Source organism: Protopterus annectens, chromosome 8.part0 (assembly GCF_019279795.1).
Source record: "Protopterus annectens isolate FY-2018-M chromosome 8.part0, PAN1.0, whole genome shotgun sequence".
NCBI lineage: Eukaryota > Metazoa > Chordata > Ceratodontiformes > Protopteridae > Protopterus > Protopterus annectens.
Window position 1 is genome coordinate 134,367,334 of NC_056741.1, and position 26,125 is coordinate 134,393,458.

Below are 26,125 nucleotides of genomic sequence, written 5' to 3' on the forward strand. Positions count from 1 at the left end.
CAGCATCCTACCATCACCCAGAACGATAAAACAGTGCAAGCAGAAAATGATTGATTTCAACAACTGGCTATGTTTCTGGTGTTATTCTAAGGGAAAGCAGCATCTGTCTGCCTGGGATAACATGATTGACAGACCTCGATGCTTTGCCAGAAATGCCTGCATCTGTCACCCCTGGGCTTCTGGATACTGGCCAAGTCTCTTGCCACCATAGTGCCTTTTTTAGGTGGTGTTCCAAAGATAAATTACCACTGTAACAGCTACAAACAAATGCAATCTTAGGGTCAAGCTTCTCAATGTTAGAAGTTTAAATCTTAAAATGCACTCAAAGCACTCCTTAAAATGAAGAACATCAACATTTGTGCTGTAACAGAGACCTGGCTCAAGGCAGCAGAAAGCACCCCTGCACTACCAGGCTATAACTCATTACACACCTTTCGGCCCTAGAACTTGGACCAAAGCTCCAAAGGCGGTGGTGTTTTCATATTCATAAAGGATGCACACACCTCCAGACTGGTAGCCCAACATAATGCATCTGAGATACCTCAGGTGCAGCTAACACTGGGTAGACAGCGATTCAGGTCGTAGCCCGCTATAGGTCCCCAACCATGTCCTAAGGCTCACACTCCATGTTCCTAAGCACCCTGGAGAATATTAGGGTCCAACCTAACACTCTCATACTGGGTGGCTTCAACTACCTCCCCATTAAATGGGAAAACTACTCATGTACCAATACACTTGCCCAGTGTTTCCAGGAATTCATTAATCCCAATGCCCTGGACCAGCTCGTTCTTACCTCCGCTAGATGTAGCAACATCCTTGACCTGGTCATTACTAACTTGGGCAACCAATGCTCTATAACAATAGTCAACTCCTCCCTGGTTAGATATGACCACAAACTAATTACCTTGGAAATCAACATCCCACCCCACCTCCGCAAAATTAACCACCATGAAAAACTTCTCCAAAGCTAACTATGGGCTCCTAAAAACAGAGGTGGATAACTTCATGGCACCCATGCAAATGGAGAATAGTTGCATGACTGCCGAATCATACACAAATGCACTGTACGAACACATACACAAATGCATGGATCTCGCCATACCCAATAGAACCAAGATGCTCTCCTCCAAAAAAAGGAAGCCAATCTGGTGGTCCTCTGCCATAAACAAACTCTACAACAGAAGGAAGAATCTGATGTGGAATAAGGTGAAGTCCTAAAACTAGAAAAACTCCCTTATCAGTCTCAAAAATTTGAGCTCCTTCATCAAATCCTCTAAAGTTAGCTATGAAAACAGAATTGCAGCAGACTGTAAAGACAATCACAAGACCTTCTATATTTATGTAAATAATCTTCACAGAAATACCCAGACTTGCCCTGAGCTACTGCACAATAGTACCTCCTATACTGAGCCAACAGATATTGCCAATATACTGGGCAACAGATTCAGTGCCAACTTTATCCATCTCCCCCCACTTACAGGACCAATCATTATACCAGTAGATTGCCAGGCACCCAGTATTACTGCTGCACAGGTTAAAACAGCACTGCCCAAGGCCAAGAATACAGCTTCTAAGAGACCTGACAATATCCCTGGCTGTGTTCTACATGAACTACAGAGTGAACTGGCACCTCATCTGTGTGCCCTGTTCAATCACAGCCTCACCTCAGGCTTTGTGCTTACCAAATGGAGCACCGCTACAGTAATCCCTCTCCACAAAGGAGGAGTGACTACAGACCATGGGAGCTATCACCCCATTAGCCTGATGAGTCTGATATGCAAAGCTATGGAATGCATCATCATGGACCTAATAAACAAAGATATATGGAATCTCCAAACTCTGGATCCCACACAGTTTGGTTTTGTGAAGGATAGATCATGCCTGCTAAACTTGGTCGACTTATTTGAGTCAGTCACCAGAGTTGTGGATGAAAGCAAGGTGGTTCATACAGCCTACCTTGATCTGGTCAAGACCTTTGATACCATTCCCCACTCAGGAATCATAGAAAAACTCACTAAGCTAGGCATCGACCCCTATATCACTAGATGGGTTGCAAACTGGCTCACAGATAGAACCCACAGTGTGAAAGTAGCTGACCCAAGTCAGACTGCTGACTAGACATGAGTGGATTCCCACAGGGTTCAGTCCTGCATCCTCTCCTGTTTGGTATCTACTTCTCTGAAGTCAAGGCCAACATCAAGGGACTCTTGCTGGCAACGTTCACAGATGATTGCAATTTGGGAGCTATTATTAACTCCCCAAGTGATGTTGACATCCTACAGAAAGGTCTCACTGAGACCAATGACTGGTGTCAGAATCATGGCCTTAAGCTACGTGCCAAAAAATGTGTTGTCATCCCCCTTGGGAAAATCCCGGTTCCCATGAATTACCACATCAATGGTAGTCCACTGAACACAGAAGGCGTTATAAGAGATCTGGGAACATAGGTTGACAGCAACCTCTCTTTTGACCACCACATTTCCACTGTGGTCAGGAAGTCATTCTATGTGGCACATGTCATTACTAAGGGTTTTGCATCCAGGAAGAAAGAGGTCATTGTCTCCCTCTACTCTTTCCTCATTAGGCCAGTAATAGAGTACAATGCCCCATTTGGCATGTACCTCATTAAACTTCTGCAACAACTAGAAAGGCCTTAAAAATACCTCCCAAAGAGGATCCTAGGCCTTAAACACTTATCCTATATGGACAGACTCAAAAAACTCCAACTATTCTCTGTCTTATATCACCTACTTAGAGGGAATCTCTACTTGACTTACAAAGCCATGTCTGACCTAGCTCTTTTAGAAATGCTACATCTAAAGAAATCCTAATCTCTCCGCACCACACGGTCCAGAGACCTCAACCTCATTACCACAATCAACAGAACATGCTGGAGGGACAGGTTCATAATGTAGAGACTGTCGATGCTATGGAATAGACTTCCCATACATGTCACGCAGAGCACCTCACTGGTCCTCTTCAAGAGAAATATTGAAGAGTGGATGGGAAATAGAAAATTCACCCTGGGGATCACTTCAGTGGCTCTACTCAACAGAGGCACTGGGAACTAAGGTCGGGTGGCACGATGCCAGGGTAATCCTATTGGCTAGGCTTGTAAAGGCTCCAGGGCCATTAGCCTAGTACACACCTATGAACCTATGAATCTATGATAGTGGTGTAGGAAATAGGTATCTATCCAGCCTCTGTTATTGTGAGGCAGTGATGCAACCTCAGGTGTGTCTCAGATATAAAATCTCTGCATTTTGATCTGCACTGCTAGACTTCTTTCTTGGTTATTGGTAAATGTAATGCTGATAGCTGCAAGGACAAATTCAAGTGTGGAGGTTAATGCACCTTTCCCAGTAGAATATTTGGCCTCCTTGTATCATATTGCTCATACTATAGCATGTGTGCAACATTGCTGTGACTTTATTGTCTAACTTATTTATGTTTGAAGTAATGTTAGAAAGACATCTAACCATACATTCAGGTACTTAGAGGTCTCAACATTTTGTAATAGGTTGCCATTATAACCATTGGTACAGCATTTCTCCTTGCATATACTGACATGTTTTTTGTGTTTCCAAACAGCACCATTTTCATCTCTTCCAGATTTACTGTGATGAAGCTGTTCCAGGGACATACATAGCTGAGATAAGCTGCTGTTAAGAGATTTGGTAATCAGAGTTGGGGAATTTTCTGAAGACCAAATGTCCATGTTAGTAGCATAAAGGAGCACATTCCTAAAGCAGGAGAGATGTCACAGGAGCTAATGTACAATGAGTAAAACAATGGTCTAAGCACAGAGCCTTGGGACCTCCAGTTGCTGCTCAAAAACAACTCAGTAGTGTCCGTTAAGGGGAGAATATATAAGCCACTGCAGGGCAGATGACCTAAAACCACAGACTGACCACTGAATTAATGACCTTTGATAAATTAGTGAAAACAGCTTCTGCTCACTGTCTTGCATCCATGATGAGGTACAAAATATTAGTAAGGGCTAAAAAGGGCAACGAAGATGCTGAATTCATGTTGCTGACTTGAGGGTAGGCCACAGGTTTCTGTGTTTGTCCTTAAGTGTAAGGTTATTCTGTTTTCTCCAGAATCATGGCCAAAGGTTAGAGAAGAGCAACTGATCTGAATTAAACAATTTTGGTTCATGACTTCCAAGATGGATGCACATTGATCACCACATTGATTGGTACTCTCTACTATGAAAACAGTAACTTTGGAAAAAAGCCAATAAAAGCTATTCATTTCCATAAAATTCAGCTACTGGCTAATCACTTCACTGCCTGGACATCAATAAAGAAAAAAATGTGGAAAATGTAAGAGAACATTAACTAGAAAAGGAAAATTAAAATCTCTGGTGAGGAAGACATTTTTAGCTATGCAACAAAAAGCAGTTCAGGATTCAGCTATGGTACAGGAGACAGCTTCCAGTAATTTAAAGGAAAAAATAAATAACTTCCCTTTTTGGAAAGCAGATATAGTTTGCTGAGGTTGCAGGATTTAAACTATGCGTAGTTTCATGAGTGTTTTTACTGAAGCAAAATGTCTGGGGGGATGAGACATGGTTTTAGAGATAACTAACAGTGACTGCATACAAGATTAGCCTGCCAAGTATTAATGTGTGCAAGTAACTTGCAAATGCATTCAAAAGAACTCTCATCAAAATATGTTTTAATTAATAACCTTACACCACAATGACTGCCTTTATCAATTTTATTGTAGAATGTTAATGGCATTACAGGTATTGCCAAAAGCAGAATACTGAATTATATTAAGAAGTGTACAGTGCAAATAGTAATGTTACAGGATACACATTTGTACAGACACAAGTATGCGAATTTGGCAAAGAAAAGACTTAAGAATGGATATTCCACAGGTTATCAGGCACAAGGGAAAAGGGGGAGGTAATAATACTGATTGTATGAGAGGCTTCAATTTTGAAGAGATAAAAATGAGCTGGGAAGAAGGATTACACTGGCATGCATTTATATTGCATCGAAAACTACTGTGTTGCATTTTAAGAGAATTATGAGAGAAATAATTAACTTCTTTATAGGTAGGGAATAGAGCCTGATTTTCAATAGTGAAACTGTATTGGTGGAACCAGAAGTGAAAATAAAACCAAAGTGCATAGATTTCTGAATAAATATATGAGAATGCTTTAAACAGAATATGTGCATTTGCTATCAGGAGCTCTGGGGGACCTAAAAGGGAAATATAACAAAAGAGCATAGATTTCTGAAAAAAATATATGTGGATATTGGAATGTAAGATGTGAATTTACTGTCAGGAGTTCAGATGAAATGTATGTATAATTTTCTAAAATACAAAATGTGGGCTAGACTGGACAGAGATGATATTTTACAGAAACCTATAATTTTACCAATATGGATGACTGCAGGGAGGGGTATAGAAAATAGGTAAGAGGGGGAGGAATTTATTAGAGAAAATTGTCAAGGGACTCAAGGTATTGGGAGCAAAGAACTATGGACAGAAAGCTAATAGAATAGGATATGCTCAAATGGAAGTATGAACTGCAAGTTAAAAACTGCCTTCCCTATCAGAAAAGGATAACAGAATATAGGCAAAGAGAAAGGGATAGTGGAGTCTTAAATGAAATATCAGCTCTGATTGAGATTTTAGTTGAGTCTAGAAAAGAAGCAATGTTTAAAAAAGGAGAATTAGTAGTGCATATAAAATATTGTAAAATCAATCAGAAGAGGCTGGAAAAGATTTGGAAGAGAGACTGGAAAGTCAATTTACAAAGGAAGAGTAGGAGGCCATCTGTATGACTCCCAAGTATGCAACAAAGTCCAGAAGAGAGTGTTTGCATAGGTATATTATAACCCAGCTAGACTTCGGAGAATTGTGCAATTGCTGGAGGTGTGATAGGAAAGAGAAAAGTAACTGAGAACATGTTTTTTGAGAATTTAGTAAGTTGGCAGATTTCTAAATTTCCCTACAGCATGCTTTGTCAGAAATGTTGGGGGAACAAATGGTTGTAACTAAGGAAATAATTATTTTAAGAGGTGACCTTAAAATTATTTTAAGAAATGCCTAGAAGTAGTAAGACCTTGCAATGTATAATGTCACTGACTGCATAAAAAGCAATTACTAGATACGGGAAATCAAAATCTAAATCAACCATAAATGAAGTATTTAATATTGTAAATGAGCTAAAGGAATTGGATTTGGGATCTTTGGATGGAGCAAATCATGCAGTAATAAATGGAATTTGAGGGAACAATACATGAATGGTAGAATGCTGCTCAACACGAGTGTAATTTAAGCGAAGGCAGGGTTTGAGTAATTTATGCACTTTTGGAGTGAATGATAATTGTTAAAAAAACATGCATCTTTAATGCATGAAGCTAATTAATAACAAATATTTAAAATGGTTTGTTTTCTTTTTTATTTTGGTATGTGTGGCAAGCCCTCTTTACCCAGGCCAGTAATCGAGGCGCCTCAATCCCCACCACTGACACCAGTGAGAGATGGTCTCTAAAACAGGAATGGATTTACACAGGATTTTCAAATGCAGCTCTCTGCATAAAGCACAGTTTCCCCCAAGAGTACTCCAGGAACACACTCCAGACCTAGGGATTGAACTCTCTGTCTCTACAGATCCCAAACAAGACTCACTTTGGAGCATCATGTCCTAGTTCCAAATAACTGACACACCCATAGCTGGGTATTTGATTTTCACACACGCACGCACTCCTGGGAAAGGCTGACAGAGATGTACTAGCTCTACCCCTTTCTGTTCAGTCACTGTCAGGCTCTTACAAGAGTATCCAATTATACTGAGTAAACTCAATGCTAATATAACTGGTGCAGTATAAGCCTATCAGCAAGGCTTTTTGGAATGGCCAAGGCATCACCAGAATAAGCACAGGTACTCTCAAGATGTTAAAAGTAATCTCTAAAAGACCAGCCACAATGTAAGATATAAAATATCTAATAATAGGTAATAAAATAGTAAACATGAAAACATTAAATACCTACATGCAGCAAACATCAGAGTTTCAATCACAGGATAAATACAAATAACACAGTTGGACAGATTCAAGGAGATGCAAAAGAACAATACTTAGCTAATCTCACTGTATTTCCTGAGTGTCTATAGAAGAACTGTTCCCTAAATTAATACATCAAGGAAAGATTATGTGCTGAGATGCTTACATCCACTGCACAAGGTGATGGTCTTCCCACTTACCCTAATTACAACTGAACTGACCTAACTGAACAACTAACTGACTGTGATAATTGTGAAAATGAATTAAAAATAGCAACTGCAGCTATAAGCCAGTCTCTGTACCAATAAAACAAATATGATTTCAATTTTGTTAATTGATTCCATTACCTGACTATCTTATCTCTGTTAATCCTTTGTTTTATTGTTTTATCAGTTATTAAAGTTTTATGTTTTAGCCATGGTTGCCGGATTTGTTTTTACATATTTGACTGTGATAATTGTCATAGATTTTTATTTCAGGTTCCAAAGAAAACAAAACAAACTGATCTCTGAGTTCAATTCTCTCAGTGTTGATTATGGAATGACATCACATTTGATCACATGACTCTGGTAGAGTACAGACTCAGAGCTTTTCAGAGTCAGTGTAATAATCAAATGACAGAAAATTATTTACACAATTCCAAACAATCATGCTGGCACATGTTACACTTCACCACTCTCCTTGGCGCAGATGGAAACAGCCCACATTGCCACAGTATGTATACCTATTTCACTGCTGAATGTGTGAAGTTAATAAAAGTATTTAGAACATGCATACTGTGCAGTCATAGTGTTCCATAAATACCATCTTTCCCATCAACACCTCTCCATGGTCTGATATACCCCCTCCCCATGCATAACTGACCAATCTCCTGGCAGTTATGTTAGAAATTTATCAGAACTTAGCAACCATATCAGGGACAGAGAGCAACTGATATTGTGGTTTGAGGGAAAGGGAAATTATTAGATGCCCTCAGAAATTTAGGGTACAGGCCATCAGACTCTGTACTTCCATAACTTGAAAAATGACATAGCCTTCTATTTACTTTGTTTAATGGCACTTCTTAGAATGTACATTAGTGGAGAAAGCAAAAATACTTTCTGAGGTGGCATCAGCAGTATTCTGAAGAGGTTGTTTATGACTGCTAATGTGAGTTATGAAATATTCATCAAATGGTTTAGCTAACTGCTAAGGTTCAGTAACTGAGACGCTATTAACTAGAGTGCACAATTATGAGAATATTTGGCTGTTCTATTCAAATTGTTTGCCTCCAGAAGCCATTTGTATTGCAAGCAGTGATGGCTGGCAATGTTATTTAAACTGTGCTTTTGCAGTTCTGCTGAGCCTTTTACATCATTTACATATTAGGTAGAGCTGGTCATACATTTCTGTTAAGTGCATTTTTTCTAATCCAGATCACTTTCTGCGTGGCAGAGGCATGCTTCACCTCAGTGTTAGTCCAGGGTATAGATTTACCACTGACTCCTTTTCTTTTCAGAAAGTCATATTTGGATTTCAAAAGTAGTGAGATTCTCAGGAAATACTGCAACACTGTTTGCCATGGTCTTCCTGGGAGGCTACTCACTTGTTTGCTAATTCATATCAGAGCAAGAATGCAATATCCTGATCAGGTCTTTGAAAGTGGTAGCTATGCCCTTGTAGAGTAAGGGCAATGAATAAATATGGGAAAATCAACCACAGATTGTATGCATACAGATGGACTGGTGGCAGAGAACCAGTCAAGTCTGGAGGACTTAGCAAATGCTGGGCTTGGCCTAGTAGGCTCAACAACAAGCTGATATAAGCTGTGATCAAAATAATGTGGAATATGGGAGGAATGTAAATTTATCTTATCAATATAAGTAGTGGTCACCAATAAAAAATGAGCTTTTACACTAAAGGTCTTTAATAATTGCTAAAACACCATTCACTGAGGACTAAGAAGTTGGAAGAAGTAGATACAGTAAGTGTGATTCTGAGCTATCTGACATATATTGACCAGTAAATGTGCATCTTGGTGAAAGAGATTAGGGGAGGTAGAGATAAGAACACTAATTAATTGCAACAGTATTTCCTCCCCCTGGATGTTGTCTTTGAAATAGATAGCATTGTCTTTGAGTAGTCTATGGAATAATATCATAGGTCTTAAGCCTGAATTTTGTGACCCCCCAGCTGTATTAAGACTATGCAGCTGAAATTATGCATCAAGGAGGGAGTAGCAGTTTCTAATGCTGTCCGGGTTTGCTTTTGCCAACTTTACAGCATTCATATTGTCTACAGACATGGGATTACAAGAAGTGTGTTTGTGTGTGTGTATGTGTATTTGTAGTGTGAAGGACAAGGCAAAAGGGTATATTGTATAGAAGGCTGAGCTGCTTATCCACAGCAGTAGGTTACCTTAGGGCATAATTAAGACATTTTAAAGGAAATCTCCACTTCCATGGGGAAATGCCTTGGCTAATGTCATTCAGTGCTATGCCAACATGTACAACAGGATATGAGGTGCAGTGACTTTAATGAGGGAATTTCCATTTTCGGTGGGAATTTAATGACTGATGGGTTATCTCCTAAGTCACAACATCTACAATACATGGTGATATAGGGACTTCCATGAAGGATAGCCCACTTCAACAGGTAATTGTAATCAATGAAGTTACAGGACATATAAAGATCTTTAATACAATGAGACATCTTTTGTGATAATAAAAATGGTTATTCCTGCAGGATACAAGATTAGAGCTTTGTTTAAACAACAGAGTACATTGCATCTAAAAGTATACTTAACTACAACATGGAGGGTCTCTTTTCAAGGCATGGTTCAAAACATGACTCACCCAGATAAATTTGTAGGCATCGAGTTCATTAAATTTTCTAGGTGGTCCTTGAGTATATATACGGTTCTGAACTTGTTCTGGATTTGGTGGAATACATGGGGGAGGGTCCTTTTTAAAATAATGAACATCATCAGTTGCTTCTTTTCGGTCCATTTGATATACCTGAAAGAATGTAACAAAATGTCTTTAAGGAAGTCACTGCAGTAAAAAGGAGAAACAAGCATTTGGTACACAAATAAGGAAATAAGAAGCCTTTATAACCCCTTTGTCTGTTTTAGTTTTGATGCCACTAAAAGACTATACCATCTGAACACCCGATTCTTATTAGTACAAAATTCCTCCAGTTTGAAAAAGTTAAATGCTCATAGTTTGAAAGTAAAATTACTACACTTGTTTCTATTGGTTGACCCAAGAAATATTTTTCCAGCTCTGTTTCTTTTAAATTTCTACCCACTACCCCAGCTACACAGCTGAGTGAAGTGAAAAGTAATGGTAAAACCAGACTACATAATTACAAAGGCACAAATGCTTAATGTGAAACGTCAATGATACCTTATGACCATAGATGTTGGGCAGGTAAAATATCTTGCTTTCAACAGTGGAATAGACACTATATTAATTCATTCAGTCTGCCAGGACTACAAATGAGAGGTGTCAATTTTCACCTGATTTGTGATGCTACTCAGTGTTAGATATTAAATATGCTGAAAGAAAAAGCTTGCTTAAATGCAGAAACAGAGTTTAGTAATATGTGATCAGCAACCATACTAAATGACTGTGGCTTAAAAAAATAAGGAACTTGCTTATGAGTGTATTACACACACATCAAGAAAGCTGACTTCTTACAGACGTGACAAGAATGTAATCTGCTTTCACTGGACAACAGGACATGCTTTTCTAAGAAAGTTTAAAAATGTGCTTTTCTAATCCACAAGGCGTTTTCTTGAAGACAGTTTACTTATCAGCATTTGCACAAGAACAGATGTGTTAGCATTTGCGTCATCAAGGCAGTATCTTTCCAAAACCAAGAGGGTGTGTGTTTAACTAAAATATGTATAAAAAGTCTGTATTAAATCTAGTTATGTTAGAGGTATGGTAGGGACACAAGTCCTGAGGTAAATGTTATATCTCTCACATCATCTGTACTATATGAGAAGTAAAGTTAGAACAGTACTTTTAAGCTGCAACATTTGTCCAGTTTGGTTTATTATAAAAGTTATTGGTTACTGCTCTTAAAGACAGGTGCTGCAAAGTATATTCTCTCATCAGTGTATATTCTGCAAGTTTCTGTATGCGACAGACTGTGAATGCAAATATAACTAGACTTTGAATTTTAGCAGAATCCAGCCAGCAAGACTGAGTGTCTTAAGAAGACTTCAAATCCCACAGTAAGAGCAAGCAGTAAGCAGCAGTAAGCAGGGCTCAATATATTTTTTCAATGATGAGCCAGCTGAGTGACTAGAGCCATATAATTTTTCACTCAGCCAAGCTGAATGACTTCTGTAAGACCTCACACATTAGATTTGTTAAAGGACTGAAATATAGACATAAAAGCAATGTGCTGCATTTGTATCTGCATTTTAAGGTATATATAACAATTCTCCATTTAAAATCTTACTACAGACACCAGTATCTTCAGTAGTGCCATTATGTTAAAAGTGTTTCAGTAATTATGACAGCATTAGTATGAAAGTGTGCCAAAGATTAGGCCTTTAAGACAAGCAAACCTGTATTTTTACATGCTGGCATTTTAAACAATTTATAATTTGTTTACTGTGTTAATTATGTATTTATACTATTATTTATTTATTTTTGCACACTTTCTGTAATATTTATGTTAAATCACTTTGCTTCTAATATTTCCTTGGTTGCTTTGTGTCACATGACTAAGGCTCATATAGAACATTTCACAATACAAAAAAATAAAATAAGAAAACAAAGTGAGAATGCAGAAAATGGGATTAGTAAGGCTGAAATTAAACAAATAAAAACTGAAGTTACAGATTATCTGCAAAGGGAAGGATTTAGTTTGGAGGAACCAACACAGGCAATGTCACAGCATGATGAAGTTACATGTCCGCAGATTAATGAGCAACAAGTGGAGCAGGAGAAATTTGAAGAATTGCAACATCTTCTTAAAGGCTATGTTAAAATGGCTCACAAGTGCAGATAGCCTAGCACTAATCTATGAACCTATAATCATGTAGATGCTCTGGAGTATTCTGTTGGAGACCAGTATGAAAGTCCAGTTGAAGTTGCACTGCAAGTGGCAACTCCAATGCAGGTAATGTTGCAAAGTGATGGTCCAAAGGGTTCACATATGAAGGAGCAGCATATGAAGCAGGGTACATCCAAAGAGGATATATCGCAGAAAGATTTTTTGGAACATTCTGTAGATTACTCACAGGAAACAAAGAGCAAAGACGATGCTCTCAATCAAGATGACAGTGATTTAAGGGAAAACCTGCTTAATTTAGTAGAGATGGATAGACATATCAAGACAGATGAAAGAAATAGATCACAGAAAGTAAATAAGACCCAACAATTTAGAAGACTGATAAAACAGATGAACACAGTAATCAGGACAATTAAGAGAAATGGATGCAATATAACAGGAATAAATAATATATCCTTGTGCAGCCAAAGTCATAATGGATAAAGTGTCACCTCAAAAACATAAGAGTTGCAAAGGAAAGGAAGGGAGCAAGTAAAATGTTACCATCACACAGAGAAAACTATAAATCAAGACAGGAAGTATTATTAGAATACAGGAAAGGCCACAGCTCATCAAAAAACACTTAGAAAAAAATACGTTATAAAAGCAAAGCACAGTATCAAAACATATCAAGATCTATCTTATACTATTGCCAATAACAAAACAGGAAAGCTGCAGCACCAAGAAAATAGCAGTCTGGGAAAGGAATATGACATAAATTAACTTGAACAAGAGGGAGTGTGTAAATATTTGGGAGTAGATGAAGTATTGACAATGAAACATGAACAAATGTGGATAAAGCTCAGTAAAGAACATGTGAGATGATTACCACTAATAGTGTATACTGCCTCAACATCTACGAATAAAGTCCAAGCTGAAAACCAGTTTGCCCTTTCTGTTTTGACTTAAAGTTTGGGGGTGACTGGTCCCAAAAAGCATCAGACCTGTTGGACAGAAAGCAAGAAAAATGTTTCACACTTATCAAATGATATATAAAAATCACTGTATACCAAGATTATATATTCCTCACTCTGAAGGAGGTATGAGCCTGTATACACATCTGCTGACCTCACCATATGTAAACATAGTGAAAGTTTTAAAACATAAGGAAAATAAGTTAAAAATTACATCCTTGCTTAGTTAAGCAGAAGCATTTCAATGTAAAGTAGGAATGGAATTCAAACTAGAAGATGACAAAAAATCAGACACAAAAAAGGAATGAGAGATAATCTAAGGAAAATGATCAAATAAGAAGGAAAAAAATGGAAAATCCATAAATATAGTGGCGAGTATAGAGATTTCCAGGAACAACCTCACATTGACCCCAGATTTGAAGTAGGAATAGTTACAGAGAAGTGAACTGAAACCAAAAGATGAAATGTTAATAATGGTGACCCAGGGTACTGGTCTATGTAAACATTGGTTTACTAAGTCCACTGACTTAAAACAGTACTGGAACAGCTGCCCAGCCTTCTGCTTTGTGTGATACACACATGTCACAGAGCTTGTATACTAAAAGGCACAATAATGCAGCAAGACTGTTGCATTGGGGCTTGTGCAAAGACTACAATATAGAAGTAGATGAGAAGCATTTGAAACATGAACGATAAAGCATTTTACAGAACTTTTTACATCCAGTGATTATAGTGTCTTACTTAAAGAGAGACACAAAGTCATAAAAAACAAGGATTTGCAGGAAGAGACAAGAACAATGTGGAAGAAAGATACCCAGACAGTTCCAATCTTTGTAGCAGCAACAGGTCTAATAAAAACATAATTTACAGTCATATTTAGATATGCTACCAATACATGTAACTCTGTATGGATTACAGAAGGAGTCAATTCTGTGCACATAGCAGGTGCTGAAAACAGCACTTTTGGCTAACATCAAAGACTGAAACATACTAATTTCATGAACTTTAAGTGTACTGTGACTTACAAATGAGGTCCATACTAATTATGGTATTATAATCCCAAAAGTCTTGGAGTAATTAAATTGAGAGAAACCATATATTCTTAGGTTTTCTTGATTATATTCTCCCAGAAGATGTCTCTATCAAGGGAGTAGTGGATGCCCTTAGCTGGTTTTACATAAGTTCTCTAATTATTGTACTAAGTAGCTTTTTTTATTTTTGTGTTTAAGTTGGCCACTTATCTCTGACATAGTTTTTTTGTGTATATTTTTAGTGCTTCTGTAATGAAACAAAGCAATGTTCTGCAGTACATCCAAAGTAGTTAAGAATGCAATTCATCCACTTAACAATTCCTGATGCCTACTTGTGAAGCATCTGACTAAGCTGAATATACACGTGAATAAAGTTGTGTGTGTATATATATATATATATATATATATATATATATATATATATATATATTATATACATATATATATTTTTTTTTTCTAGAGATAATTTATGTTAAAATAACTGTGTTTGTGAAATGACCTTTAAAATAATAAGAACACTGAATATATATATATATATATATATATATATATATATATATATATATATATATATATATATATATATATATATATATATATATATATATATATATATATATATATATATACACACACACATATATCTTTAAGAGATAAATCAGTTAATTTGTTGTGTGATGTAAGGGAGAGAATTAGGAGGCAGGTGGTTCTTCATATTTCTTTTTTTGAGATTAACAACAGCATGGCTGGTAAATCATGTTAAAAATGTAATAACAATTCAAGTGTATATACTGTTGTACCTTTCAAAAATACATGTTTGTCTTTTTTGTTACTTACTCATACTTGATTTGAGAGACAGTCTCATATAAAACATATTCTATAATGTTATTAAAATTTAAAATGTGCATTTAACTTTATAACTTTGTTAACTTCTGTGCATTACCACATTAGCTGCTAACAACGTTTAGTAAATAATCAGAGCTTACATGTCAGTTAACAGCAAATGTTAATTGTGAGCATTCTCCTAATGAAAATGTAAAGGTTTACTAAGAAACTTATCCATAGCTTACAGCACTTGTTACCTAATGAACTTCTGTTTTGCTTCCATTCTAACTAAACCATGCAGTCATTATCCAGTACTACCTGTTACCTGTCTCACTATTTCAGTGTAATCTGTTCTACTCTGCTACTCATCTTGGTATACCCATTTTTGTACATTCCAGTATGTAATATTGGCTTTCTGTATCTTTACTGAGTTTAGGTGTATTAATTCAGGATATCTTCTTTTTTATCTGTTTCTGTGATATGTACTCCAATATTTTATCTTCTCTTCTAAACACACTATAGTCTCCTATCCCAATTATAAAATCTTCTGTCATCGATAATGTTTTAACTCATAAATCTGGTTACAGTTTTTAGTGAAATACATTTTGTCATTTCTACCATATCTACAATTCAAACTGCAAATTAAATTTTTTTTTGTTTAAACAGTCTGCTAGCTCCCTTTTATTGTAACAGTTATATGCTGTGCAAAAGGATTTAGCATCAACATGTGATAAGAAAACTTTCTGCTGGATCAAAATTCTCAACATTATTTGATATAAAGGTTAATTCCCAGTGAGAATAAAGACCCTTACATTGTCTGGAACAAATCCCAGTGGACAAATTACATTGCCCCAGAAACTATCTGTCACTGTTCTCTCTTAATTGTTAATTTCTAGTCTAATAATTGGGTTTTGCCTTTCTATATGTTCTCTTGTCTCCTAGCCACAATAAGAGCATAAGACTTGGTGTTTGACAATTCAGTCAAGGAGGCAGGTGATCCTTCATATTTCTTTTTTTTTTTTTTTTTTTTTTTTTTTTTTGGGATTAGCAAAAGTGTGGCTGGGTGCCTCTTTCCTTTCACCCTGAAACTCTGTCTCTCTTCAAAGTCTATTTTTTTGAGGTTTTTCATGCACTAAAAACTTCTTCCTCTTACTCCCCATACTCCAAAAACAGGTTACACCTCTTCAATCATTTTATGTCTAATTCTTAAGCCTCATTGTTCTTGCTCAGTTACAATAGTATGTGGTAATTCACTAAGCTGTACTATTTGCATCCAGATTATTATTTTCCACAAAATGACCATCCTCCTTCTTCTGCTCCTCCATGAGCCTCTCTGCCTGTCAGCTATGTAAACATGAAAAGATTAGGGGCCCTTTATTTGCTCGCTATTTACATTATACATTATTTACTTATTTACAGTTTTATAAATTTTTAAAATTACTCAATTATTTACATAATGTTCTCCCTATACATTCAATTTTTAAGTCTGTTTTTCCATTAAAAACACCTGATTTTTCTTAATATTACTGAAAATACCCATTTCCCATTAAGCTTTATCTCATTTAATCTTTCATTCCAAATCATCCATACTAAATGACACAACTTTTTTGTCAATTATTATTTTATATTCTTTATTTCTTTTCTTATAATATCCATATCCAATCATGTCCTTATTTATGTTACTATTGTTTAACTCTCCAAAATTTTTTTCTTCACATAATTTTCCACCATAATTTCTCCACTCATTTACATTTCAGAAAAACATGTTCTTGATTTCTTCTTCACCACTGTACAAACATAGTCTCTCACTTTTCTTTTTAAAAGGCATACTTACTTTCACTGGTAATGTCTTTATTCCCAGTCTCCAAAGAAAATCCTGACATTCTACTTTATTAATACTTTCTTTTATAGCTTTAATATTTTCTTCTGGTAAAAGTTATCATGGGTTAACACAATAATAATGTGCCATTATATTCTTATACAATGGTTTATGATCTTTTTCTATTTCATGAATTTTTTCCTTGCATTTTTTTTACTTTTTCCTTGATAAATTTCTATTTTATTTCATTAATACATTCTTTTTCTCTCTGATTTCTTTTTAGTATCTCCCCAAAATTTTAATAAATTAATAAGTATAAAAATAACAACTGACTTCCACACTATAGTAGACCAGGAAGATAGCATTAGGTACAAGTAAAAATGCCTGTAGAGATATTCAGTTTGTTCAACTTATAATAAAGATTCTGAACTCCTGTTTACCTTTTTGTATTCATTATATTGCTGTTTATTTTTCTCTCTCATATAAATCTTTGATTTTAAATGCATATCTATTAATATTAATGGATTGAATAATCCAGTAAATTGGGGGTGTCTGTTCAAATACTTGCAATTGCATAAAACTCAAATAATATTTCTACAGGAAACACATTTACTTAATAAAGATGTAAATAAATCTACATTAAAGAATTATTTCATTTTAGCAAGTTGCTTTCGAGCTAAAAGAGGCATTTTCATTTTATGGAACAACTTACCAGCTATGCCTAAAGTAAAAGATACCTATGTTGATAAAAATGGTATGTTAAGCATGTTTATAATTGAATGGAACACAAAACAAATCTATATACATTGGCAAACTCTTACTGGATTCCAGGGGTTGGAGCTAAAGATGCAAAAAAATTATGTAGATACTATAGCTTATTATATAAAAGCCAAAGTCATAATGGTTGGTGATTTTAATTGTATTTTTAAGACATAGATTCCACTGCAGAGAAAGCTGGGAATCATATCTTCAGCCAAACACTTAAAGAATTTTGAAAATATAATGAATTTAAAGGATATATATGAGCTAAAGAAACAATCTAATTTCATTTTACCCAATTATTGATACAGATATGGAATACAAACAAATACTGATGTTTTTGTCTCAAACGATCTGTTACCACATATAAGATATGTTTCAATAGTTTCATGTCCACTATCAGACCATAATGCTAAAATCTTTAATATTAGTTTAAAAATGGGCAATTTAATACATCACAGGAGATTGACAGTGTACATTATTACATTAAAATGATTCAAGGACTGGTATTTTAAAGAGATCAAAAATTTCCTAGAAATAAACATGAATGGTAAAGTATCTGACATTGTCCTGTGGGATTCACTAAAGGCTTACTTAAATGGAAGAGTTATAAGTTGGTATATTAGTAAATCAAGAAAATGGGACAAAGAACTGAATACACTACAAGCTAAAATAGACAGATTAAAGTTAAATCTCAAAACAAATGACATTATCATTCAGTCTGAACTTAAAAACCTAAATATAAAATATGTTGAAATTCTAAATCATAAAGTGTCAATAAACATGGAAAAACTTAAACTTCAGGCATATTCAGTAAACCATTTAAGCTTGCATAAACTTTCTCGTAGATCAAAAATGAATGAACTAAATCAAATCAAATAAATTAAACACATATAGATAATAAAAATGAAAGAAGAACATATATTATAGGCATTCTTTAGGGCTTAATATAAATAATACTACAAATAACATAGATGATGATATAGTTGAAACTTTTCTAAGGTAAAATATAAATAATAAATAACAAGTGAACAAATAAAAATGATAGATAATTCACTTTGACAGAAATGAAAGATCAAATAAAAATGTTAAAAATAATAAGGCACCAGGCTTAGATGATCTTAATAACAGAACTATATAAAATACTACTGGATGATGCAGTTAAAATATTACATATGTCTACAGAGATATAAAAAACAGCTGCCAAAGTCCACCCATCATGGAAATATTCCCTTATATCACTTATTTTAAAACAAGATAAGGATCCTACAAAGTGTTCATCATACAGACTCATTTCATTTTTAAATGAGGACTGTAAGATGTTTATGTCCATTTTAGCTAACAGAATTAATCTGTTTATCTCTAAACTAATGAACACTGATCAAACTAGATTTATTTTAAATGTGCACAATAATATAATATACATACATTAATAGACAATGTAAATAAAAATAAAAAAGAACTTTCGATCATTAGTCTCTATTTAGATAAGGCTTTTGGCTCAGCTATTTGATCATGCCTGTTTAAAACATAATGTGCATAATTTCTCACCAGAGCTAATTGACTCTTGTATTTATGTTAAAATAGTTTTTTTTCTTTCTAATTTCTTTAAATTACAAAAGGGCACAAAATAAGTCTGTCCACTATCACCTTTACTTTTTGCATTAGCTAAAAAACCCTTTGCTAATAGCATTAGATCCAATAAGAACATGAATGGATTAAAATAAAAGTAGATTTTGAAATAAATATTCAACTCTTTACTGATGATATTTTACGAACAACATGAAATATAGAAAATTCATTAGAACATATAATTAGTTCTGTGAGACAGTTTAAAGAAATCTCAAACTTAAGATTTAATCATAATAAAATAAGTACATTATTAATTACTAAAAAATAAAAAATCATACAAAAATATTCTAACTTAAATTGGAATAGTAACCAAGTGTAATACCTTGGTATAACCATTATGTCTAATAGTGAAGAAATGGTACAAACAAACTTTTAATATGTCAATGATAAAATTTTAAGTTTATCCAAAATTGGAATAAATTCTTCTTTACCATGGAAGAACAATTAATGTTTATTAAGATGCTAATTCTTCCTAAAATATTGTTTGCTTTACAATTTTTAGTACTATCTGCAACCAAAAATTGATGAAGAAGATAATAAAAAATATTCTACTTAAATGTTTTGGCATCCTAGTAAACCAAGAGTTTCCTTTGATTGGCACAGAAAAAGTTGAGATAATGGTGGGATTGGATTCCCTGGCATTCAATTCTATGCTACTTCAACAATTGTAAAAGTTATAGTGCTGTGGATAAGTGAAATGAAAACAAATACATCAAAACATGTTATTACTAAATAGTAAATATATCACAACTAGTCATAAACAAATATTCCCTAATATTTTATCTGGATTTTAAAAGACTTTTGCATAAACTGAATTGCACCCTCTTCTCAGATTTCCTTATTTAAATAACATTATTTCCTCTTTCCAAAAGTTCATATACTTTAACCACTGTATTAAAGACTTAATATTTTCTATTCTTCCAATTGTATATACAAATGACTGCTTAGAAACCCATAACTTCAATAAAATACTAGTATTGAAACAACAAAGTAACATAATTTAGTGGTTTCAATTCTTAAATGGTACCGATATATATATATATATATATATATATATATATATATATATATATATATATATACACACTGTTGAAAATGTAAGGTTCAAATACAATCAAGATTCTGAGAACTGGTTAATTTTGCAAATATTTAGAGACTTTGTGAACACAGAGGATAAATAAGATATTTAACCTAGATAAGAAATCATTCCTCAGATTATTGAAATTCTTATTAAACATCAGTAATAACACAATGAAAAATAAATCATATTTGTCAAAAGTTATCACATTCTTAAGTAATATTTCACATATTTAGAAAACTCCTATTGCAACTATTCTATTCCTAAGATCTTAATAATGAAGACTTGTCTGAAGAATACAAGAAAATAATATTAAAATCAACAGATACAATCACATCTTCATTATATTGGAAAATTTTCACTTGAAAATTTTTATACAGAGCTTTTATCACTCCTAACAAAATTACAATTATGTATAAATCAAATAGAATTAAATGCTGGAGATGTGATTCTGAAATAATAGCTGATTGGATGCATATAGTATGTGAATGTTAAGTTATCTCTCCTTTTTGGAAAAAAAATAATAACTTCATTCAAGCTCTATGGTCAGACAGACGTAATATTTCTAAATATTTAGTGTTATTTAATGTTCCAGTTCCTGAGATAATTCCAAAAACCCAAGTGCTTCTTCATTGGTCTATTCTTGCTATAGCCAGAAAGGTAATTGCTAAAATTTGGAAAAGTAAAGTTACCTCCTGTAGTGTTGAATGTATTAGTATGGCAAAAATTGATGTGATAGTGTTCAATCTCGCCGTTTGTTCTTACACATGGGTTCGGAGCCGATCCTCGGCTCCGTGCCGGCCTCTTGCAAGCTCTGCATCTAGAAGAAGCTCGAGACAATCTAATACCCACAATCCCCCTCTGCCTTTACCTCAGATCTAGTTTGCCGCTGCTGCATACGCATCGTTGGGAGCTAGCTCGAGAGTTTCTAAGCTAAGATATAACTTTATTTTGTTATATTTTATTAGGATTCTATTCTATTTGATGTTTTTCAGTGTTAACTGTATGATTGTGTTGTGGTTCCGTTAATTTATTGGTACCGTTAACTATAATTATCGGTTAAATATTTGTCGGGGCCTACACCCTTCATATTTTACCTAGTTAAGGAAAATTTTACCGGATTTGACAATTTTCATCGGTTTTGACTAACTTTATCGGATTTGACTGTTTTACTGGATTTGTCTTTCTTCCCTATAATGTCTGAGAAGGTAAAGTCTGGTTTCAAGCATTGTCAGTGTGGCCAGAAAATGTCGGTCACTGACAACCATAGTTCCTGCGTCTACTGCCTTGGCCCTCTCCACTTACAAGAGGATTGCTCCATCTGTCACTCTTTTAGTGGGAGGGTCATGACAGATAGGCGCAGGAAACTAATGGACAGAGGTCTATTGAAACCTGCTTTCCAAGAGGCTCTGGATGCTTCTGACCAGGCATCGAAGTCCTCTAAGGAGTCGAAGACGTCGGAGCCTAAGTCATCGGCTCCGAGCCCTTCTTCAAAGGTTAGATCACCGGTTCCACAGACTTTCGGGCCGAGGGTTCAACTGGTATCGGTTCCTGAGCCTCGAGTCTTGGAACCGTGATGGAGCTCCCTCCTTCGACCTTATTGAGGTCGGCTCCGTCTTCGGTTCCTTCGACCCGTTCTTCCTCCAAACTTTCGGATGTCGATGTGGATCGCGTGGTGCAGAAGTTATTGGAGCATTCGGCCCTCTCCAAACTTATTTCGGTTTCCACCCAGTTGGTGTCGAAACTTGAAGGCCTCCCTGTATCTCCATCCATTCCTCCTCCGAGACCGATTCAGTCTTTGGAGCCGGAAGAGGCTGATCTACTGATTGTGGAGCCCTCGGGTCCAGAACCGCCCTTTCTCGGTCTGTTCCCTCACTCGACTCCATCGGACCCGTACCGAGTCTCGGAGCCGACGGTCTGTTCTTGGTTCCGGGGCCCGAGAGTCGAACCGACGTGTCGGTTCCGACTCTCCCCCTCGGGGCCTCGGCGCGGATCGATTCGGCTCCGTCCTCGGGGTCGAAGCCTTCGGTGCCTGTGTTGGGGATTCTTCCCATTTCTTCGGAACCGGGGGACTCTTAGATGCGGGACCCGGGAGCGTTCGACCTGATGAGGAAGGTGTTGTCTACCCAGACAACCACATCAGTGGAAGCAGTCTCTCCTTCCCATAAAGGGCCTTTGTCTTCATCTGCACCCACGGCCACATCCAAGCGTCGGGCACCAGTGTCTCAGCCACCCCTGGAGGGTGCCCCCTCTTCCTCCGAGGCTTCTTCGGATGCTCCCCACGAGGAAGTCCCTAGGAAGAGATTGTGTAAGAGGAGACACTTGGATTCTCCACAGGAATCCTTGACATCTGATACTGACTTAGATGAGTCAGAGGGGTCCCCTAAGTCACCTTCAGAAGATGTCTCTTTTCGGACATATTGGAGATCCTGAAGCAGAGAGGTGACTGGCAGTCCCTTCCCCCTTCTGAGGATGAGTCAGTTCTGCTGAAGGCATTTGGTGCTCGCCCTTCCTCCTCCTGGGTCACTCCGCCCTTCGACGAACTAATGGAACTAATTGCTCGAAGGGCGTGGGAGGCTCCTGACACAGTGGAACCTGTTCCAAGGAAACCTAACAAATACATCACAGCACCTCAGGATAAGTCCTACCTTACAAAAGGAGTTCCAGTAGACGCTATGGTGGTGGCAGCAGCCACGAAAAAGGAGATGTCGGAGTCTTCGTCTGTCCATCCTCCTAATAAAGACTCTAGGACGATGGATAGATACGGGAAGCGCATTTTTAGTTCAGCGGCTTTTTCCATGCGGTCCCTGAACTATTTGACCCATTTTACACGTCTACAGAGGGATCTAGTCAAAGAGTTGGGAGATACCCTCCAGGGTGCTACAGATGCAGCTGTCTCAGAGAAAGTGACAGCGCAACTTAATACCCTAACATCGATTGTTAACTCGTCCATGAGGCTGATTTCCACGCAGCGAAGGTTCGAGTAGGGCAGCAGCTTCAGCGATTGCTCTTCGTAGACAATCCTGGATGCGCCTATGCTCCTTTGCGGAAGCCTTCAAGTCTTCCTTTACAAACGCCCCATTTGACGGTGCCACTCTCTTTGGCCCCAAGGTAAAGGAGACCCTTACCCGGTGTGAACAAGAGGGAAAGACTCTGTCTGCTGTCGCCGTCCGTTTTTCCACCCCAACCAGACCGTACCCCAAAGGGCAACGCGGTGGAAAAATGTGGTTTCGAAAACCCCAAGGATCTTTCTCAGGCACACAGGGTGATGCCCCTCTAGAGGCAGAGGAGGGGCAGAGGTGGAAGACGCCGCCCTGGCGGCAGAGGGGTCCGCAACATCAAGGTGACAGGGAAACACTCCTGGTAAACCTTTCCAGCACTCCTGAGAGGAGGCCCGACTGTCCTGCTCTGGAGGCAGTCGGGGTCGCTAGCTTTATACCCTCAGGCCTGGCAAAATATAACTACAGACAAGTGGGTAAAAAGCGTGGTTACCAGAGGTTACAACATACCCTTCCTATCCCATCCCATCCCAAAGAAAAGACTCCCAGATGTACCGCCCCATCTGCGAGAGCCAGCAGCTATAGAAATTTCAAAGCTGCTAGAAAAAAAGAGTCATCCAACCAGTCCCAGCGGACCAGCAAGGATTCGGGACTTACTCAAGGTTCTTTTTAGTTCCAAAGAAAACAGGGGACTTGAGGCCCATTCTAGACCTAAGCTACCTCAATACTTTCGTCAGGAAAGAAAAGTTCCGAATGGTCACGCTTCAATCGATCCTTCCATTCTTACAGAAGGACGAGTGGATGTGCTCAATAGATCTAGAGGATGCATACTACCACATCAAAATGGCCAGGGCATCCAGAGATCATTTGCGCTGCCAGCTGGGAGCCAGTCACTTTCAATTTCGAGCCCTGCCCTTTGGTCTGACCTCAGCCCCAGGGTCTTCACCAAATGCATGGCAGTGGTAGCGTCTCACTTGAGACGCCAGGGATTCCAGGTGTTTCCGTATCTGGACGACTGGCTCCTTTCGGCCACCACCCGGCATCAACTACTGCAGGCCAGAGACTTTGTTCTTCAACTGTGTGTTCACCTAGGGATCTCCGTAAACTTCGGAAAATCCTTACTTCAGCCATCACAAAATATCTTGTTCATAGGAGCAGAATTAAACACACGTCAGTTGATTCTGAGGCTTCCCCCAGAAAGGATATTATCACTTCAGACTCATATATGTCTTCTACTCTTGTCAAGGAAATCTCCTGCAAAACTAGTACTGAAGGTGTTGGGCCTCATGTCAGCCTCCCTTATTGCAATTCCCCTGGGAAGGCTGCACATGTGAGTCCTACAATGGCTACTGTTTGCACAATGGTCATTTCAACAACTACCTCTAACACACGAGATTCTTATAACAAAGACATGCAAAACAGATCTAAACTGGTGGCTTCAAACGTGCAACCTTTCCAACGGGAGGCCGTTTGTGCTACCCACGCCCACAGTTACGGTGACCACGGACGCTTCCCTGATAGGGTGGGGGGGCATCTTTCAGGGACAGACAGTCCAAGGCGAATGGACCAATTTGGAGTACAATCTGCACATCAATGTTCTAGAGTTGAGGGCAGTGTTTCTAGCGTTGCAACACTTTGCTCCCCTTCTTCCTCTAGGGACTATTGCAGTTCAGATGGACAACATGTCTGTAGTCTGGTACATAAACAAGCAAGGGGGAACCAAGTCCTATCAACTATGCAGAGAGGCCATGAGAATTTGGCAGTGGGCGGAGTCCACGGGTCGCTTTCTAATAGCAACGCACATCCCGGGGTCATCCAACGTCATAGCCGACAGGCTGAGCAGAGCAATTCTGTTACCGCATGAGTGGTCCCTAAAACAGTCAGTGGCGAAAAGGATTTTTCGCACGTGGGGCCAGCCTTCCTGCGACCTGTTTGCATCTCCAATGAATGCCAAATGCAGGAGCTACTTTGCCCTATTACCCCCTCCAGGGGAAGTCCCCAGGGACGCACTGGTTTACGATTGGCCCCCGGGACTCCTGTACGCATTTCCTCCATTTCCTCTGATATCAAAGTTTCTCCAGAAAGCCAGGAACCTACACAGGACGATAATCCTCATTGCTCCATTCTGGCCTCGTCAAATTTGGTTTCCCTTCCTGAAGATACACTGCATTCGGGGACCCTGGATTCTGGACCCAGAGCCAGATCTATTGACTCACTCGTCAGGGGTTCCCCATCCCGCGCTCCGATCACTCCATCTAGCAGCTTGGCTGCTCCAATTCCCAACTTAGCCAGGTCTGATCTTTTGTCACCAGCAGTCCAGGATATATTGGTGGCTTTGCATAAAGCTTCCACTACTAAAACATATACTAGCAAATGGAAGCGATTTGTATTCTGGGCGAATACACACCATGTGGATCCTTTTATAGCTCCTTTGAATAAGATATTAGAGTTCTTAACGGACTTATTTCATCAGGGTGCTTCTCCTGCTACTCTAAGAGTTCAATTGGCTGCCATTTCGAATTTCCATGTGGAAGAATGTGGAGCTCCTGTTATGGCTCACAGACTTTGTAAAGCCTTTTTAAAAGGAGTTTTTCATATTAGACCACCGGTCAGATCTCCGACGTCACCTTGGAGTCTAAATTTATTGTTATCTAAATTAATGTTGCCCCCTTTTGAACCCGCCTCTTCTTGCCCATTAAAATTTTTGTCCTGGAAAACTCTCTTTCTGGTAGCCATTACTTCCGCTAGGCGAGTATCTGAACTTCAGGCTCTCTCCATCAAGCACCCTTATTTGATCTTTCACTCTGACAGAGTTTCTCTTCGAACCAATTCATCCTTCCTCCCTAAAGTGTGTTCTATTAACAATATTAATCAGTCCATTGAATTACCCACTTTCTTCAAAAACCACTCCAACAAAATGGAGTATATGTTACACAAATTGGATGTTCACAGACAGCTAAGATTTTATTTGGATAGAACAAAAGATCACAG

The 26,125-nt window shown here is 37.5% G+C and overlaps 1 protein-coding gene across 1 annotated transcript in view; it reads right to left on the reverse strand.

Annotated features, from left to right (window-relative positions):
- Window positions 1-26,125, reverse strand: part of LOC122808674 (alpha-2-macroglobulin-like) — a 1,311,252-nt gene that overhangs the window by 297,345 nt on the left and 987,782 nt on the right. Inside the window, exon 12 of the mRNA XM_044079652.1 lies at window positions 9,863-10,024. Within this exon, the coding sequence (XP_043935587.1) occupies window positions 9,863-10,024 (162 nt within the window). The remainder of the gene's footprint in view (window positions 1-9,862; window positions 10,025-26,125) is intronic.